The sequence below is a fragment of the Leptonotus elevatus genome, chromosome 8, assembly GCF_054856555.1.
Source record: "Leptonotus elevatus isolate MCC_2025b chromosome 8, RoL_Lele_1.0, whole genome shotgun sequence".
Classification (NCBI taxonomy): Eukaryota; Metazoa; Chordata; class Actinopteri; order Syngnathiformes; family Syngnathidae; genus Leptonotus; species Leptonotus elevatus.
The window spans coordinates 14,110,931-14,129,940 of record NC_141246.1 but is presented as its reverse complement, the minus strand read 5'-3'; the positions used below and the strand labels follow the sequence as shown (position 1 = coordinate 14,129,940).

The following is a 19,010-nucleotide window of genomic DNA, read 5'->3' as shown; positions in this document are numbered from 1 at the left end:
GGCTTTCTGTTAAAATCTTCATCGAAGTTCAAGTTCAAGTGAGGGCCTTCATTGCAGTAAAAAATTCAATAAACCTCATTGAATACCTCCTGTAGAGACTTGGATTGTAAAAGAATCCTCATAGCGTGATGGTAAAAAGGTTATCAAACGTTTGGTAAACCTGCAGGCTACATTCCCTGTGGGTCTCCGAAGCTTTTCCTATTGTTTGCTTTAAAAAAAAAAGAAGAAAATGTCAAATATTATACTACATTGTTGATACATCACAATATACAGAATATAAATCAGGTGTGAGACTGATCTATTTCACACATGAACACACTGCAGACAAGTGATTTAGTTTGAAGTATAAAACACTTTAAAGTATGACATTGTTCACAGCCAAAAATGTTCGGCGTTATCTCTATTGTGCTTTGCTACTGTCCACTGATTGAAGTGTTTCCCTGAGAGAGAGAGAGCTGCAGCGCAAAGGATCCCAGGAGACTCATCTGTGATGTTGATAATAATGAGGTGTCTTGACCCCCCATGCTCATTCAAATACAAGCTATTGGGCTGATGGTCACCGCAAAAGCGCAAATAGCTCATACATATTATGAACTACATTGGACTGACCTGATCAAATAGATTTTGTAAATAGGAATATATCTATATAACGAGTTATTCATTAAATATTAAGTGCAACACAATTACTTCCTACTAAAAATAAAACTGCACAGACAGACTGACTGATCTCATCTGTCTTTCTTTCTTTGTTTCTTTCTTTGTTTCTTTCTTCCTTTCTTTCTTCATTCCTTCAGATTGCTATTCGCTGTGGTACTTCCGGGTTAATAGCCAATAGCAGCAAGTTTAACAGGATCACGTTTGTGGTGTGCGACTGCGAAATTGTTGTTGGATCAAGTCTGCAGAGCAGGTGAGTTTTCAACACCGAATTTCTAAAGTTAGTGCAAAGTTTGGCCACCTTTGATTTACACGTTTATAAACCTAGCAGTCTGACATTTTTAATGTGCTCGTTGACTGCCACATGGACATGTAATTCACTTTGGGAACAAGTGAGACAGAGGGAAGAGAAAAATTTGCATGCATTTTTACTATTGCCATCCAGAACAGACTGTTTTACGATTTGTACTTTGCACTTTAGTGTTGTAGGCTAGACGCTTGTAGGCCTATGTTTTCATGTCACCGATTTAAATGTTAGTTATATAAGTGCATAATATGGACTCCGAAATACTGAGTGAACACTATGTAAAATTGCTGCAAAATATAAATCTAGGTTACTCACCGAATGTGACTAGAAAGATTAACTTCACAGTTATTCATACGTGCATATGAACGCCTACACTAAATGAACACAAAAAATTGGAGCAAGATTTAAATCTGCACGTTTTTGGCCAGTTCTGACTCTATTGGACTACTTTACTCTGTGATACAGTACATTAAGTTAATTACTGTACTATTGTGCTTTCATGTCACAATTAAGTTCCATCCTCAGTTAAAGTATATTGTCATGATCACACTTTACCTCTCTGACTGCATGGTACCGTTCTGTTGTGGCATCACGGAAAAGCCTAAGAAAAAAATTACACTGTCACACAAATGTAGGTTGAACCTTACATTGTACAACTTAAGAATAATTTGCAGGTCCCTCTGTTTTAATGTATAGCTTTTACAGTGACATAGTGCCTTAATGAACAAAATGTTGTTGTTCTATGCTCTTGTTTTCATACAGCAGCTGGAAGCAGTGCGCCATGGGCCGCTTAGATGGGAAAGTGATTGTGTTGTCAGCCGCTGCGCAGGGGATTGGACGTGCTGCTGCAATTGTAATGAGATTTCCCACTGATATGTCCACATTATCAGTGTAAAATGTTTATTTAATAGACTGCTCTATGCCAGTCAATGCCGTTTCTAGAGTTGACTTGCATATTACAACTGTATGCAAGCAACAAATATTAATGTTGTCCCATTATGTAGACCATTTTTAGTTATAAAACGTCTTTACAGTAGCAGCAGTTTTTTTTAAATATATATATACACTGTATAAAAATTAGTGATCTTTGAAGCAAAACTGCAAGTGGTATATGTGTTTCTCAACATTACACCAAGACCATTATCATACAGCAATAAGAGTTTTAGTTTATGACATCTGTTTCATTGCTTGCATGGCATTGCTGTAAGGAACTATCATTCATACTTAATATCTGATCTTGAGATCATGTAGATGTTGTGAGAAGCCTCTTCATGTCACAAGAAAAGAGTTTGAAAATGCTCTACTCAAAATTGTTCAATTCTATTCTACCTAAAGCAATAACCTCATGTATGTGGGTGAAGTGTGAAGGATTTAACGCAGAGAGGAAAGAATGCATCTAATCAGTTTTAGACCATTTGGTGAGACATGCATAATATTAAAAGTTGCTTACTGTCAAGTTGGAGGTCTGTTGAACGTTTCAATTTAGTCTGTAAAAGGTACTTTGATACAAGAAGGTTCTCTGCTGTTAATGGTAAATGGACTGCACTTATATGGTGCTTATCTGCACCGTCTGGTGCCCAAAGCGCTTTACACACTATTCGGCAACCACAAACTGGTGGGAGCTAGAATCAATTTAAATTGAGGGTTGAGGTATTGGTTTTAGAAAATGACATCATGTGATAATAGAAAACCAGTAATGGAATTTTTATCACCACTCTGCCTTAATATTTTTTTCAGAAGGCGAGCTGAGATATGTTCACTAAATGAGTCTCTCCTGTTCCCTGCAAAAACATGCAGTCTAGTTAGATAAAAAAATATATATACTTTTTCTTTATACAGCCACAGTAACAGACTTGTGTTTCCAGGCATTTGCAAAGGAGGGGGCTCAAGTCACTGCGACTGATATAAATGAGGAGAAGCTCAAGGAACTGGATAGTATTCAAGGTAGTGACTGTTTACGAAGGTCTAATATCGCCACCTGTTGGTTACGTACGGTGTAACAATGACAGGAATACTAATAATCCATCCTCTTGACTTTTAAATTTAGATATATCGTATATCATTTTTGTATATCATTATATTCAATTGCTGGGTTGCAAACCTGTTTAATTTAAATCTAATTTGTCATTCTGCATTTTCTCTTCCTGAGCAGGTATTAGGACCAAAGTGGTGGACGTGACCAAGAAAGAACAAGTGGAGGCCCTGGCCAAGGAATATGACCACATAGATGTCCTGTTCAATGTTGCAGGGTACTTGACCTTTTTCCAGTAACACTAACTTTGTTGTGTAGTTTCAAAAAGGGAGCGAAAAATCTTCATAACAAAAATGAATTTGAATGATCGACTGACTCTATCTGAAAATATATTTAATAATGTAAGCTGTTTGTCAAACTCCACCGCATTGTAGAGTAAGGTGTTTTGTTTCTAATATTTTCCATATTTATCTAATAATTTTGGTCTCAGTTACTTGGCAGTTCATCCCTTACGTTAATAGAAATAATCTGAAATGTTCATTCTTTGAACCTCTTATCCTCACAATCACATGCTGGAGCAAGAGGTGGGGTACACCCTTAAGTGGGCCCCAGCCAATCACAGGGCTCCATTTACCTGCTCATCAATACATTTTCTATGGTGCTTGTCGTCATAAAGGGTCGCTAGTAGGGTAGATGCTGCACTGGTCGCTAGCCAGCCAGTTATTCATACTCACATTCACAGCTTTGGATACATTTGAGTCAGTTCAGACACAGTAACAGTAGCCTAACTTAACTCGTGCAGCCAACATGCTGTTTTGGTCATATATCCAATATCCATCTCCAACTAATACGTATCAAAAATCCCTACACCTCAAGGTTTAACCTTCCTTGACCTTTGCTAAATCTCCTTAACAAAGGTCTTACTTAAGAACCTCGGTAAGATTTGGAATATGCAAGGACACAATTAGGACATCTGTATAATTTTAATAATAAATTTTAGTTGTGTTTAATGGCTATAGCTTTGTCTCACATATACTTAGATGAAAGCATAGATTTTTTTTTTAATGTATGTGTCACAATAGGTTTGTGCACCATGGCTCCATCTTGGACTGTGAAGAGGCCGACTGGGATTTTACCATGGATGTGAACATCCGGAGCATGTACCTTATGTGCAGAGCTTTCCTGCCAAAGGTGACCCTTGCCCTCCTCACTAAATGCCTAATCCACTTGATCTTGTTCCGATGCAGCTGTAAATTGACTGACATATGCTTATTTATTTCATTGCCACCCTTTGTGCACCGAGATAAACTGTTTTAATCTGAGCCTGTGTCATGATTGGCAGTAACTGCTCAATCACTAAGATGCGTTGATAGACCAAACTGAAATTGGAAATCTATTTATGATACCAAATTAAATGTACATAAACTAACACTTTATATTTCCATTATGCTATATTATTCTATAGGTTGATTCCATCAACCCAATACATTTTATAATTGCAGATGTTGGCAAGAAAATCTGGAAACATCATTAACATGGCTTCCGTTGCATCAAGCATAAAAGGTGAAGCAAGTCTTTGGTTTGGATTCACTTGTGTAACAAATGCTTATTTAAAGGGACATTCAGGCACTGTTGTATGAGCATGTTAATCCTCTTATGCCAGATAACAGCTTTGCGAGCGCGCGCGCGTGTGACATATGTTTCCTTGACCACAGGTGTGGTGAACCGGTGTGTGTACAGCACCTCCAAGGCGGCCGTGATTGGCCTCACCAAATCCATAGCCGCCGATTTCATCGAGCAAGGCATTCGCTGTAATTGTGTTTGTCCTGGTAAGTCAAGAACATTCAGTATATAACAAAAAACATGTCGCCGTGTCCTGTTAAGTTTCCCTAGGCTATAGTAACAGTCAAATGGATAATGCAGTGTATATCACTATACGTTTTTGTATTTAAGCACATTTTTTTCTATTTGAATAAGGCTTTCACAGCTTGTCTGGCACCTCTGCAAGACAGTTATTTTACTTTAGTATATTTGGAAGGGACCAAATCAAATCGACGTCGCAATGTAGTAGAATATTTTTGATAAATTTCCATACCATTTCAAAATACATGGGAGAAGGACCTTGAAAAAATTTTGCATGTTCATCACAATCACAATGTTGAAGAAAAAAAATTGCAAATAGATTATACCTTCGAATCGTTCAGCCCAGACAATGTGTAAATGACATTAATCAGGAAGAAAATGTGCTTTTTGAAGCTCTGTGAGCTAACTTTTTCCTCAGGTACTGTTGACACTCCATCACTAAGAGGTCGGATCCAAGCTCAACCTGACCCAGAAAAGGTACCGATCACCTTGTTTATTATTTATTTGTAGTAATCATAATGTTCTGATGTGGATACAACGCTCTCTACAGGCTTATAAGGATTTCATGGCAAGGCAGAAAACCGGCAGAATGTGCACAGCCGAAGAGGTGGCATACCTGTGTGTGTACCTGGCCTCAGATGAGGTGAGAATGCTATGGATATTTGCAGCCTTGAGAGTTGACTTGCAAAGAACATATCCTGTTTTGAGAAATTTGTCATGGATAGAAGAAATTGTATGTAGTTGTAGTGTTGGAGCAGTGTGATGGCGATAAAGTTTCTCAAACTGCCGCTGAACTGCATGCAGGGTTCGAAACAAATTGTCATTCAAAGGCTGATGGCATCAATCCCATCGAATGATACATGAAATAAAACAGAAAAAAAGGAAGTCTATGGTGACTTTTCGGACACTTAATTTAATTTATTACACAGAATTAAATGATGCAGATGTACCTAATATGTCTGGTGTGGTCACATGTGTGTGCTCCTCCACAGTCGGCCTATGTGACTGGCACAGAGCAAATCATCGATGGAGGTTGGAGGCTTTGAAGAGCATTAAGCAAGCTTGTCCTATCATAGTGCTACATGGAAGATTGGTAGATTCACTATGTTATCACTTTTTGATTACTGATGTTTTGTGAGAGAAATCTTTGCACTTGTGCCATGTCGAATTACAGATAAACCCAATTATTTTTTACCTGCAATAACAGTAAGATAAACACCAAGGGATCCATAGACAGCACACATGCGCTTGGCGTTAAAACTGGCACATCTTGATTTTCATACTGGAGCAAGTCTTGTTTACCATGTTTGAGAATTTGGCCCAGCTATTGGGGTGGGGTGGTGGTGGTCGGGCTCAGATACTAACTGTGGTGGAAGGCGGTCTTCAAGTGCCCACTTAACAGCAGTAATCTCCCTGGCCAGGTTCACATTATCCACCTGTGGAGGTCTGCTTGCAATTTCTTATAAATGTACGCTGCACACTCCAGCGAGTCCATTCTTGCTTCTGCGATGTCAAAGACTGTGTGTGCCTCTCTTGCGCTGAATTTAAATGTTATGAGGGGAGCCACTTCCATTGGCCAGGAAACAAATCAGTTGTGTTCACTCCCACAACGGTACAAATAAATGTTTCTACCTGCACCTGTCTATGAAATTTCTAAAATAAAGTACTCCCACCATGCGGACAATTGGACTGCGCTTTGCTCCAGGCTTGTGTTTGGCACAAACATAGGGCGCAATATGTACACATTTCAATGTCATGTTGTCAAAGTGATTAATATTCTAATATAATAAATATTAAATCACATAATGTGTGCTAAATGTGTTTATTCACCTCCCCCCTCCCAACCTTACACCAATACCACACGGCAGAGACTGGACATCACTAATCCTTCTTATTACCATTTCCCTCCCGGCCAACCTGCTAGAAAGGCTCCCAATGCCAAGCTTTGACAATGTTTATGGTGTGAGGTAAGTGGTTTTTTTTCTCTCTCCGTTTAATTGATCATTAATAATATAGGAATGTTTAGGGATTTACGTTGGTACATTGGCATTCATATATTGTAAAGCATCCATTATAGGACAAAGCAAACACACCAAGTACAAAACTTATTCCAAGAGTCAAGTATTTTGCTGGAACGTATTCTTTAATCGTGTATGTATGTCTTAATCTGTTGTGTGTGATCTGTACGGTGATATAGCTCGTTTCGTGACAAGCTAATACGCTAATTGGTTGTTACTGTTGCCAAAATCACGCCGGCACTACTGTAAACCTGTATGTTACAATGCTGAAACAGACAGTAATTACAAACCGAAGACATCAAGACGCTTTAGCTGCGGTGGTGTCCGAAAACGGATCTAGGAGAGATGTTAACCAGGAGGCGTGAATTCACGCAAATTGTAAAATAAATAAGCTAACCGGTTAGCTGTCGCCGTTACTACGCCCATGTCGATGACGTAGTACTACATACACTATTAACCCATTCATGAAATTACAGACCCTCCTCAAACCAGCACAGTTAGCTAGCAGTTAACACAGTCTAAGTGTACCACGAAAGAGTGAGGACGGACAGACTTTGGCAGAAAAATCCACGTTCACCTACTTACACTGCTAGTCGCACCATATGGCCAAGCATGTAAGCATCGATTAGTGTGGTCTGTTGACAATATTGGATTAACCAACTGCTGTTGAGTGCCATCAGCTAGTGGCAAACATTGTATGTCATGCTTGAAGGGTTCATTCTACTACGTACTCGTTTTTTAAGTTATCATTATTATTATTGTTTTGTTCCAACAGAGCTAAAACCAGCAATGATTAAGTGCATGCAAAACGCAGCCCAGTAGATTTCCTAAATGTAATTAAACTCCACTGACACTGCTCTTTTCTTTTGTGTAGTTGGATTTCAAGTCAGAGGTAGAGGTGGACACATATAGGTTCAAGTGCTGGAACTGCCTCATCTATGGCCAGCAACTCCACCCCTCAGTTAAATGTTCTGTGATAAAAAGAGTGGACCAGATATTCTGTAGATAGATGCCATGGAGGAGACCAGGTCCAAACCTGCTACGCCGGAGCCCAGTCCTGCACCCAGTCCTGCACCAAGTCCTGCACCGAGTCCCGCACCCAGGCCACTTCTGGACAGTATTCCTTTGCCATCAGGAAACCATGTGGAGGTATTCTTAACTTTTCCTTAACTAAAATATGTAATTCAATCAAATGCAATCAAAATCAATTGTGTTACTTTACTATTATGCTTATGATCAGCATTACTCTTATTGTGTTTTTTTTAAACGTTCCAAGTTGTTATTATTATTATAATTTTTTTTTTATTGCACCACATTTCTGCAATCAGCTGCATGTGTTCTGAAAAGAACAAGGCAAAAATGGCAATGACTGGTCTTTTTTGTAAAAGCGCACACAAAACCCAATCTCTGATTATCGCTGTGCTGTGCTGTGAACAGGCAGTTTACACACCTCACCCAATAGCACTCAGTTCAGCTCTTTTTTTTTTTTTAGAGCACGTTATATATAAACACATCAAATATTATTTTCTAATAAAAATACACTTATTTAAAATCAGAAAACCATTCAGTTACATCAAAACACTCCTGCAGCTCCTCCTCTGTGTCAAGACCAAACTGTCACAGTGCTTATGTTGGCTGACTGCTGTTCTGCCAGCGGCAAAACGACACAATTCATTCCTCTAACAAAAGAAAAAATAGTAGCATTTAAATTTTTTGTTGTCAGTCTGTTCATATGATAGTGAGCAGGTTCCGTTCTGATTCATGGAGAATGACGTAGATAATCGGATTCGACTTTTTCACTGGCAAAAACAGCAAATCAATTCCTCAATCCATCATTTTGTTTTTACAATTTTTTTTGTAACCAACTAGCTAATCAACATACAATCCAGCAATTGAGATTTTGCATTTTGTGTTTTGACTGTATACAATGTGTTCAGTATAAATACTGAACTACTATAAATAAATAATAGTGGTCTTTTTCAGAATGACGCTGAATGAGTTCTTGATTATTTTTATTTTATTTATTTATTTATTTTTGCAAAACCCTGCCTCACTGCATCATACCTACAGTGTTTGTCTCTACTCACTGATGTCACTTCAACATTGGCATAACCAGGTATTACTAGTAGAGATACAAAGAAATGAAAGTTATTGGCCGAAACAAATGAGGAGACCTCAATCAAACCAATGCTGAAAAAACGAAACACAGAAAGAAATTATAATGCTGCAGCTGTACCGTGTTGATAGTCTGTCTAAATATACCTTTGCAATAATCTGCAAAATCATTTTGTTACTGCTGTTCTAGGTTGTTTTGTTCCTTGCTCCGTGTCTTCCAGCACCTTAATGTGAACCAGATCCAGGTAGTGGTACGGCGTTGTTCCAGTCCAAATGTCACAGAGGAAACAACCTATTTTCTTCCTCGCAACCCTGTGGTGGATGCTGGCACCAACACAGAACCCCCACTTGTTTGCTGCCCCTTGCTTCACAGATTTTGTCCTTGTCCTCCAAGAGGCCTTGTGGCCTCCGTCATTACAAAAGGTAAGCCCAGACCGCCCAGAAGGCCCACACGTTATCATTTTTGTCAATGATCTATGACATTATAAAACCCATCCATCCATTTTCAAAACCGCTTAAACCTGTTTCCTGAAATTGCAGCAATAATATTTTTTATTTTTCATAACTCTGTTTTCTTGTGTCTCTCCCAGTCCTTTTGGCCGCAGTGCTCTTTGGAGTGGTGTGGTCTGTCACAGAAGATGAATGTCTTCCAGGTGGTAACCTGTTTGGCATCACGGTGCTTTTCATCTGTGCAGTCATTGGTGGCAAACTGGTGGCTCTGATCCGGCTGCCCAGACTTCCACCATTCCCTCCACTTCTTGGTAGGAAATGAAACATCTTTAGGGACAAAAGCAAGCATGCTGTATATAGTATTTATAATTTTGAGTACAAGTCAAACATATTTTTGCTTCCAGTGAAATTTTAAAACTGTCTCGTATCGCTTTCTGATGCTTTGCAATGCTAGGTTAGCTTAACTTACTTTGTGGTACTTGATTGTCTGTTGGGTTACATTTTGTTCATCTATGATTCTGCATTTCTGTTTTTTGTTTTTAATTTTTAGTATTGTGTAGTAATAGTTACTTATGATTGCAAATTTTAAGCAGAAAATAGAAAAATACAATTTGATAGTTGAGCCCCAGGTGGCCTATCTGAGACTGAAACTTTGTAAACTTGAACACAGTGGGAGGATCAAATTATTAACAATATTTTTTCTTTCCGATTCCAGGTATGCTGCTTATGGGTTTCACGCTGAGAAATATCCCAGTAATAACAGATGGTGTTTACATTAACTTCAAGTGGTCCGCCTCACTCCGGAACATTGCGCTGGCTGTCATCCTAGCTAGAGCCGGTCTGGGTTTGGATCCCTCGGTAAGACACATAGAGAGATACAGAAAAAGTTTTCGTGTTTAAGTTATGTAAATGCTAAATACACCATGTTGGTTGGAAAATTATAACATTTTTAATTGAGGCTTTCCCACAAATGTTCCAATTTAGTAGGGGTGTGAATTGCCTAGTACCTGGCGATTCGATTCGTATCACGATTCATAGGTCATGATTTGATTTGATACCGATTAATCCCAATACAAATCTATAAATTGATTATTGCGATTTTTTTCAACTTAAATTTAGATCATACTAATTAGTAAACTTGTACATGTACACTAAGATTTGTATGGAAATGTATTTATTTATCTGAAAATTCAGGCTTGTAACTGAACCACTGCATTTAAAAAACAGGTTGCAGTCTGTTTCATGTTTGAACAGCACTGAAATCAAATATTAAGGCTTAATGTTCCATTAATATAACATTCTTTCATGCTTAATGTGTGAATCCTAACCCTAAGTAAGACGTATTGTTGAATATTCCAATAAAAAATGTATCTTTAAAAATCGATTCGGCCGCATATCGAACCAATTCGAAAATTGCGCGCTGTAATATCGCGATATATTGCCCAATGGATTTTTTCCCCCTACAATTTAGTAATATATGCTCCAGTAGTTTCCACAATGAGAACAATAAGCAAAAAAGTGCCATGAAATATATGTTTAAATTGTAGCCTACTTAGGATCTTAATCATATGAAAAATACTTTGTACAAATTATTTTAAGAAGTATTTTTCAATATTATTTTTTTTAAGTACAGATACAAAATAAAATTCACTATTCTGTGTGTGTGTGTGTGCAAATCATTCCTGTTTAATACTGTATAACCTTTTGAATCTTGTGTTTTGCCAGGCTCTGAGGAAGCTAAAGTCTGTGTGTTTGCGTCTGGCAGTAGGGCCCTGCATCATTGAGGCCTGCACCATAGCTCTGGTCTCCCACTTCCTCATGGGTTTGCCCTGGGTGTGGGGTTTCATCCTTGGGTAAATGTCTACTCTTCTCTGTCTGTAACTGTTTAACTGGATTAAGGGTGCATCCATTCAGTGGGGCCCATCTCTTTCTCTTTGCAGCTTTGTGCTCGGTGCTGTGTCTCCAGCAGTGGTGGTCCCCTCCATGTTGCTCCTGCAGAAGGACGGCTACGGCGTGGAGCAGGGCATCCCCACTCTGTTGATGGCAGCGGGCAGCTTTGACGACATTCTCGCCATAACAGGGTTCACTACATGCTTGGGAGTGGCTTTTGCTACAGGTAATGGGGGAGGATCAAACAAAGCAATTTTGCTGCCAACATATTTAATGATTTATTTCTTGTAAATCTTGCTCGTTGGTGTAGGTTCCACATGGTACAACATCTTGAGAGGTGTGCTGGAGGTGGCCGGTGGCTTGCTTGCCGGGATCCTTCTTGGCTTCCTCATCCAGTACTTTCCCAGTCTTGATCAGGTAGGCGTTGAGCATCTTGCAACATCACTACACTCTGAGTACCGTAGGTGTTCCTCCATTGTTGAGTCATTGAGTTTAACCGCCGTGGTATTGACCCCAGGCAGTTACTGAGGGCCGGAAAGACCAGACTTCTATAGCTCGGCTTTCCGCTGGCGCTTGAAAGTCTTGAAAATTCACTTGTAATTGAAGGTTGGAAAAAAGGAACAACAAAACGATTGTAACCATGTAAATAAGACATGCATTTTCCGCTGTTTACATTTGGACTACCTTTCCTGTCTCAATCGTGATCGGCCAAAATGGTGTCTAAAACACACAATATGTACTCATTGGCTGTTATTTGTCCTTGTAGAAACATTTGGTGATGAAGCGATCCTTCCTGGTGCTCGGCCTGTCCGTCTTTGCTGTGTTTGGCAGCGGTGTGGCTGGATTTCCTGGTTCTGGTGGCCTTTGCACTCTGGTATTGGCATTTCTTGCTGGTCTCGGATGGGGTACAGAAAAGGTAATAACTTTTAACATTTCACTGAAAATCATACAGTAATACGTTTCCTGTTCAGCTACATCCATGCCAGAGGCAACAGGAATTAACGCCATGTTTTTGTGTGTCTGTGTTAAGGCACGCGTGGAGGAAGTGGTGGGCTGGGCATGGGACGTGTTTCAGCCACTTCTGTTTGGTTTAATCGGAGCAGAGATAAGAGTGTCAGAGTTGGAAGGACACACAGTAGGTGAGAGCACTGAGAGAATCGTATGATAATCTTCACAAGGGGTGATAACAATTCTTGAAAATGCTACAATTTGAATGTTGCATTTTTGTGTTTAAAAATATTATTGATGAAGTGCGTGTGTTATAAATTGCTGTCACATGCAATAGTGATGAAATACAACATACTACTCAATTAGGTCCACCCGTGTTGAGGTTTTTTTTTTTAAGTTTTTTATTATCACAGTGTATTTGAAATAAAACAATCAGCCCGTGACTTTTATATTTTTATTTAAGAGCTTTCATTAGAATTTGACGTTTACGGTTCAGTGGTTCATTTTTTTCTCTCTCTCTACTGTTAAAACCTTTTTTTTGTATATAATCATATATATTACAAATTTTAATGTGGAAAATTGATACTGTATGTTTGTTTGTAAGGTGCTGGAAAAGAACATTGATTTTTGAAAACTGTATATTTTGACTTAAGTGATACTTGACTCATTGAGTCCGATTATGTTCATATTTTATCTATTATTAATTTGATAACTAAGCTATTTTTCGTGAACAATTAATACCTTTAAAAACTAAAACAGATACATAACTCTGCTCAGGAAACGGGTAACAACCAATCATGGCTCAGTTTGCTGACCAAACCCAGAAAACAGGTGAGCTGTGATTGGTCGTTACCTATTTCTTCAGCACAGGTGATTTCTTCAGTTGACAGCAAGTGGAAAATGCATTTTTAAAGGTATTAATTGTACATGAAAAAAGAATGAGGCTTTCATTATCAAATGAATTTTTAACAAATTATGAACTTTTTACTGCTGAAAATGATGTCAAGTATCCCTTTAAATTAACAATGAGGTGGCTGTTGTCATTAATAGTTATGTGACAGTGTTGTACATATGTGTTTTCTTGTGCAGGTCTGGGTATAGCTTCCTTGCTCATTGCCCTGCTGGTTCGACTCCTTTTCTCCTACGTTTGCGTGTTGTTCGCCGGCTTTAACATTCGAGAAAAGCTGTTTATTGCCCTGGCTTGGATGCCCAAAGCCACAGTGCAGGTATCAACAAAAAAAAAGTTAATTCTGGTTGTTACATAAAGGACCATAGAAGTAATATGTTATTTTCAAACCACCAGGCAGCCATTGGCTCCTCGGCTTTGGACATGGCCAGGGCAAGGCAAGACAAGCAGATGCAGAAGTATGGCATGGACGTGCTGACTGTGGCTGTGCTTTCCATTCTTCTCACGGCGCCAGTCGGAGCCCTAATTATAGGCCTGTGCGGACCGTGCCTGCTGCAGAAACCAAAGAACTCAGCCTGTGGTGAGCGAGTCAAACCGAATTTATCAGCCTTTTTCTTAGGTATGTAACGTGTCTGCATATTTATCAAATGAACCCAGCTCAGATTTCACCACCCATACCTTGTTGTGAAGTAGTGAGTAAATGTAACAGGAATGTAGCTTGGCTATCCTTCCTTTCAACTATTGCAGCAATGTCAGTGCAATGGAATAGTTTCTTCTTTAGAAAATGGATCACTCAATCATTAAATACTGTAATTCCGCCATGACACATCTAATATTACATAGAAAAAAAGTAGGCCTGCCTAGTATAATGTTTTAGGATTTGAGTACTACCTCAAATAGTGATCATCCATGTATAATTGGCACCCCCTTTAAAAGGTTTATAATGGCCTGTAGATGCATCAACATGGCAGCAGAGCACTACATGAAGCTCCTCAACTTACGTCAACATAGTTTGTTGACAAGATGCTGCCAAACCATAACTTGTGTATTATACAGGACTGTTGACTGAGCACAAAACTGGCAGTGACGAGGTGAGTTTTCCATCTTATAATGAACAATGGGTAAAAAAATGTTTTATCTGAATAGGTGAATCTGTGAGTAGTAAATTGCAGGTGAACACTGTAATTAATAGTGGTGGTGGTTAAGCAATTATTGTACCATAAACAGCTTCAAATTGGACCTAAAAGTTCAGGAAAGGATGGTTCCAAAAAAATGAAACAGTTTCAAAAACTCCATCAAAAATGGGATAAAAAGGATAAGACAGTTAATCCTTCTCACTTCCAGTCCATATTTTTGTTGATCACATTTTTCTTTGAATTGCTTTGCACCGTATATCCTTCCGCAAGGGTATTAGTGACAAGCCAAAAGGCTAAATGATGAAATAATAGAACTAAAAAATGAACTTTTTTTCAAAAGTGGTGCTAATCAAAGGTAAGGTTTCAAAGTTTACAAAAGTTACTTGTTGCTTAAAACACTACCTGTACCAGTACAGGTATCACTGAATTGAACCATTAAGTTACTCACAGACCACATGAGGGTTTCTGTAACACACTTTGAGAAGTAGAAAAGGCACAACACAAAATGTCGGTAACCGTTGCCTGTGCTCCCTTCTGCATCTCCTCCAGGCTCCGCGACAGGCGGCGATGAGGACAATGAAACGCCGGTCACCTATGAAAGCACTCTCTAACATCACCAGTTTCATTGCAGGCAACAAGGTGTTGAATGAAATAGCTTTCATTTTAGATTTGAGCACATTTGTCTGCAACACTATCAGGTTGTCTATTATCATGGAAATCTTCACTGTTAACATATTTTCTGTATTTATTCATAACATTCGACTGAAGTTTTAAATTGAAACAAAATAACTGGAATGACATGTTGGATATGTCAGCCCTCCTTTGGCCACCGAGTGGCCTGCTTCGTCATGCTGTCTTCCAGACAGCTCCTGTTGATCTCTTTCGTGCAGGAGGAGCCAACGTGTGAATGACAATGTATTAATAGCCACTGGTGATTTCCAGACCTCAGACAAATGACCTACATCATCTGCGCATGTGAATGGTCATGTAGTGTATGAGAGTTTCAGTCCAGAGTCAAAATGTTCATTATAATTGGATGAAATAGTTTCATGAATGTTGTTTCCCTTTTCTTTTTTTTTAAGAGTGTGAATGTTAAAATAAGGAAATCTGGCTCATGGTAATACTAAGAATTATAACTAGTAGCCTATTGAGTTAGTTATTAAAAATGGGAATTAGTGTATGTTTTTTAAACTTGTGTTTGTTTGACACCTATTTTAATGACTATTTTTATCACTATGTGTACAAACTCAGGAAAATGTACAGTAATTAAAAGGTTTTCATTTGCTTTGAAATTGAAGCTGAATCACATTCAGTCAGATAAACTTATCTTTTATTAGACATTTTTATCACATTTGGTATTTTCGCTACAAAATATGCAGTGTAACTTAAGGAACCTGATGTTCATTTCATTTAAATTATGTGGTACGTTTTGTGTGCAGTATTAGAGTATTTATGAAATATATATGGAACTGAGAATTAGTTTTTTACTAAATATTCTTTAATAAATAAAGTTTTTTTTTATGTGATTCTCTTGCTTAGTTCTTAAGTTTTAGGAGTAGTTATTCTGTGACACTTATCAATACCGTGGACCAACAGTTGACATTATAGATGGACAATAGCAAAGTTTGGCAAAACTGAAGTGTGTCCAAACCTTTGGTTGGTATTGTATTAACGGACTAGCATTTAGCTCAAAGCATTACTGTGCAAATATACTGTACATGTATGCTCAATATAGAATTATATAATTCAAATCATGCTCTGGAAAACATGAAACTACAACTGTGGTTATATAAACATTTATCCAAAAATATTGGTGGGTATTAGGAGTCACTCCAGAAGGAAGTAAAGTATTTACAGTCATTGTTATGGTACAGTGCATACAAAGAAACGGGCTGAAAACAATGCTTAGGGTCACTCACATAAACCTCAATCAGGCTTTGTAGAATTCTACAGCAATGCTGATACAGCTCGCCTGTGCAATGGTTTGAAATGATTGAGTAAAATTACCGGGCGCATCAGACTGGTTGCTAGGAGTCTCCCTTTACAAGTATTAGCTTGAGCATGAGTATTTCAAATTGTAAGGCAGATAAACACAACGTAGGAAGGCCCGGTTGTCACAATAACTCAACAAGGGTTTTACTTCATGTCTAATAGAGGCAAATTGTTACCCTGGGAGATTTATACTGATTAAAGGCCACATTACACACAAAGTAGTGTCAATGATTTATGAAGGCTCTCAGAAAGACTCAAATCAAATTTACAAATAAGTAAATCGGCCTGTTGAAACCACAGAAAAGGCTAACCATTCCTTTGTCAACACATCAGGACTACTTCAGTTGATGACTGCATGACACTACACTTCTCACCTGCACGTGCAAATAAAAAATGATTACAGAGTGTAAATAACTGTAAATACTGAGGGAAATCTCCCAGCAGGTGAGCTATTATAGGATCTTCTTCTTGAGTATGAGTGGTCCCACGTTGTCTCCAGTCAGCTCGTTGTGCTTTAAGTGTGACTTGTCGCAAACAGGAAACTGAAAAGAGGAAATGGGTTCATGTTATTAGCCAGTTGAGCTGCCCAAGCCTCCTCGCCGAGGACATTTAAAACCTAAATACATACACTGTAGAGTATACATAAAACATGATGACTCAGCCTTCTCTTTATCCAGTGATTTTCTATACTGCTTACCCTCATCAGAGACCTGGGGGACATTCTCAATTTCTTACTATGGGTAAAAAGCAAACTCAGAAGAAGAGAAATTGACTTACAGTTTTGGAGCGCCAACAGCGACAGTAGCACACATTTGCGCTGTTAAGGTCCTCAATGTCTATCTCGTTGACCACTTTGGGGTTCTCCTTCTGGATCTTCAGGTTGATCAGACAGTCTCTCTGCTTCTTCTTCTTGGGAAAGAAGGGCCGAATGGTCATGTAGCCTAGCAGAGCCAAGATGCCCAGTAGTGGCAGCAACCGCAGCCATTCGGACACTACGGACACAGAGATGTACACAATTGATAGAAAGGCAGATGGCACATGAGAGAACACTTGTTTTTCTTTCAACAGAAATAGTTCAAACTATAACATTTTAAATTGATTGATTCTGTAACCCATTTTTGTTTGGATTTGTCCAGTAACCTAATATACACTACAGTAGCCAAGACACAATGAGGCATGATTCCCAGCTTCTGTAGGCTACTGTGCTTGACCATGAAGCAATCACTCAAATCAATTTTCTCTCCCTCAGATTTATGGTGGGCTTGACAAATACAATGGTGAGTCTGAAAAAAATATACAAATACATATATTTTATGGTCATAAACTAAAATGCTGGAGGGGCTTTGGCTCACTGGCTTAGGCTTTTAATTCATTCACGGTGCTCCAGGTTGGTAATAATGACTTGAGTCGTGCAGTATTTGGTCAGCTTGTTTACTGACATTCCAATTTACAGTTACCGACTCGTTGGACTTGTTTGTATCCGTAGGTGCAAGTGAAGGTTAGGCGCTTGGAGCTAAAAATTGCCCCCATTAAGTCAAGAAGTCATCAAGCAGGACATCCAGAACAGCACTGCATTACAGCTATTGTTTATTTACCTGTTAACCTTACAAATCCGCCGATCGTCTCCGGAAGTGGAAGCTTCTTCAGATATGCTGGAAGCTGAACTTTTATTATCCTCGAAATCGTTTCTAAAACCATCTTGAAATGCTCAGTGCAGGAGCTTTCGAGTTTGACTTGACTACGCTTCGTTTATGATGTGCGTTCTTTTCTCAGTACAGTCGCTTACCGGTACGTAATTATTGTGCTACAGTATTTGCGAGAAGCTAAAAAAGGGCGTATTTACCGTCGTGAATATGCCTAAGAGTGATCTGTGAAACCAATCATCGCCCGAGGAGTTGGTGGATTTTGATTGGATATCAGTATGAGGGCGGTACTAAGAGATTACTTCAGGAACCTCGGAAATCTACCAGTTCTATGGATCAGACCAATGCAGAATTTATGCAATCTTATTTATCTTAATTATAGAAATATATACTACAGACAAAACATCCAGTTTAAACTATTTATGACATTAAATACACATGACGATGTGGGACATACTGCACTATATCCACCTTATTTATTCCTAGGCCCCTTGAGCCTTTGCATGATTTATATTCCTAACTTCCTGAATGACTTCTGACTGGGGAGGTCTAGTTCGTTATATAAACAAGATGATGTCACCACCTGATGTCATAAACTGCAGACAATCTTCACCAAAATGTATGCGAGCATCTTTACTTTTGAGAACTCAAACGCTATTAATTTCTGAGGTTTAATACTAAAGTGTCATGTCTTGTTAAGCTATGTCGTATCCCTTTCACTGACTTTTTCCCCCAGATATTGACAATTTGGCATAGTGGCATGCAACACATCTCTCCCTAGCCAGCTCACCAAAGGACCAACATGTGCATGCAAAACTTTTATGATACAATGTTCTGTGTTCTACATGAAAGATGTGGATTGTTTGTATAATGGCAAATGAATCCCTTCGTCAGAAATAGCTTTCGAAAAGGTGACTGAACTCTAACAGTGTGTGGTAAATGCAGTGGTTTAGTCAGCAGGGCCGAACTGGGAGTCTGGGACTCATTTTCAGCCCTGGAGTTTCAGGGTTCAGACCGGCTCACTTTAGTTCACATAATGAGCATACACCATTTTACAGTTTGTGTATCAATGTAAAATAGATAAGCATTCCCTCCAACGATATTCACATTGCATT

General features: G+C 38.7%; 3 protein-coding genes across 4 annotated transcripts; 2 read left to right on the top strand and 1 right to left on the bottom strand.

The window, feature by feature from the left end:
* Nucleotides 1-825: 825 nt before the first annotated feature.
* On the top strand, nt 826-6,602 carry bdh2 (3-hydroxybutyrate dehydrogenase, type 2). Its single transcript, XM_086082733.1, has 10 exons — nt 826-907; nt 1,724-1,814; nt 2,827-2,905; nt 3,114-3,210; nt 4,016-4,124; nt 4,436-4,496; nt 4,649-4,762; nt 5,215-5,273; nt 5,347-5,439; nt 5,789-6,602. The coding sequence occupies exons 2-10, from the start codon at nt 1,743-1,745 to the stop codon at nt 5,840-5,842; spliced, it is 738 nt and encodes a 245-aa protein (XP_085938859.1). The 5' UTR covers nt 826-907; nt 1,724-1,742; the 3' UTR covers nt 5,843-6,602.
* A 37-nt stretch (nt 6,603-6,639) lies between these two features.
* LOC147169853 (sodium/hydrogen exchanger 9B2) lies at nt 6,640-15,786 on the top strand. Of its 2 annotated transcripts, none has more exons than XM_086083292.1 (13): nt 6,640-6,763; nt 7,689-7,963; nt 9,151-9,352; nt 9,520-9,690; nt 10,095-10,237; nt 11,105-11,232; nt 11,320-11,495; nt 11,580-11,686; nt 12,036-12,185; nt 12,300-12,408; nt 13,307-13,443; nt 13,521-13,704; nt 14,810-15,786. In XM_086083292.1, exons 2-13 carry the CDS (start codon nt 7,829-7,831, stop codon nt 14,869-14,871), a joined length of 1,704 nt encoding a protein of 567 aa, XP_085939418.1. In that variant the 5' UTR covers nt 6,640-6,763; nt 7,689-7,828; the 3' UTR covers nt 14,872-15,786. The 2 variants fall into 2 exon arrangements, with proteins under 2 accessions (XP_085939418.1, XP_085939417.1); XM_086083291.1 differs by having other exon boundaries at nt 13,521-13,743.
* Nucleotides 15,787-16,040: 254 nt separating this feature from the next.
* cisd2 (CDGSH iron sulfur domain 2) lies at nt 16,041-18,049 on the bottom strand. The gene is made up of 3 exons (XM_086083293.1): nt 17,848-18,049; nt 17,030-17,244; nt 16,041-16,794 (listed from the first exon to the last, which is right to left on the bottom strand). The coding sequence occupies exons 1-3, from the start codon at nt 17,948-17,950 to the stop codon at nt 16,705-16,707; spliced, it is 408 nt and encodes a 135-aa protein (XP_085939419.1). The 5' UTR covers nt 17,951-18,049; the 3' UTR covers nt 16,041-16,704.
* Nucleotides 18,050-19,010: the final 961 nt, after the last annotated feature.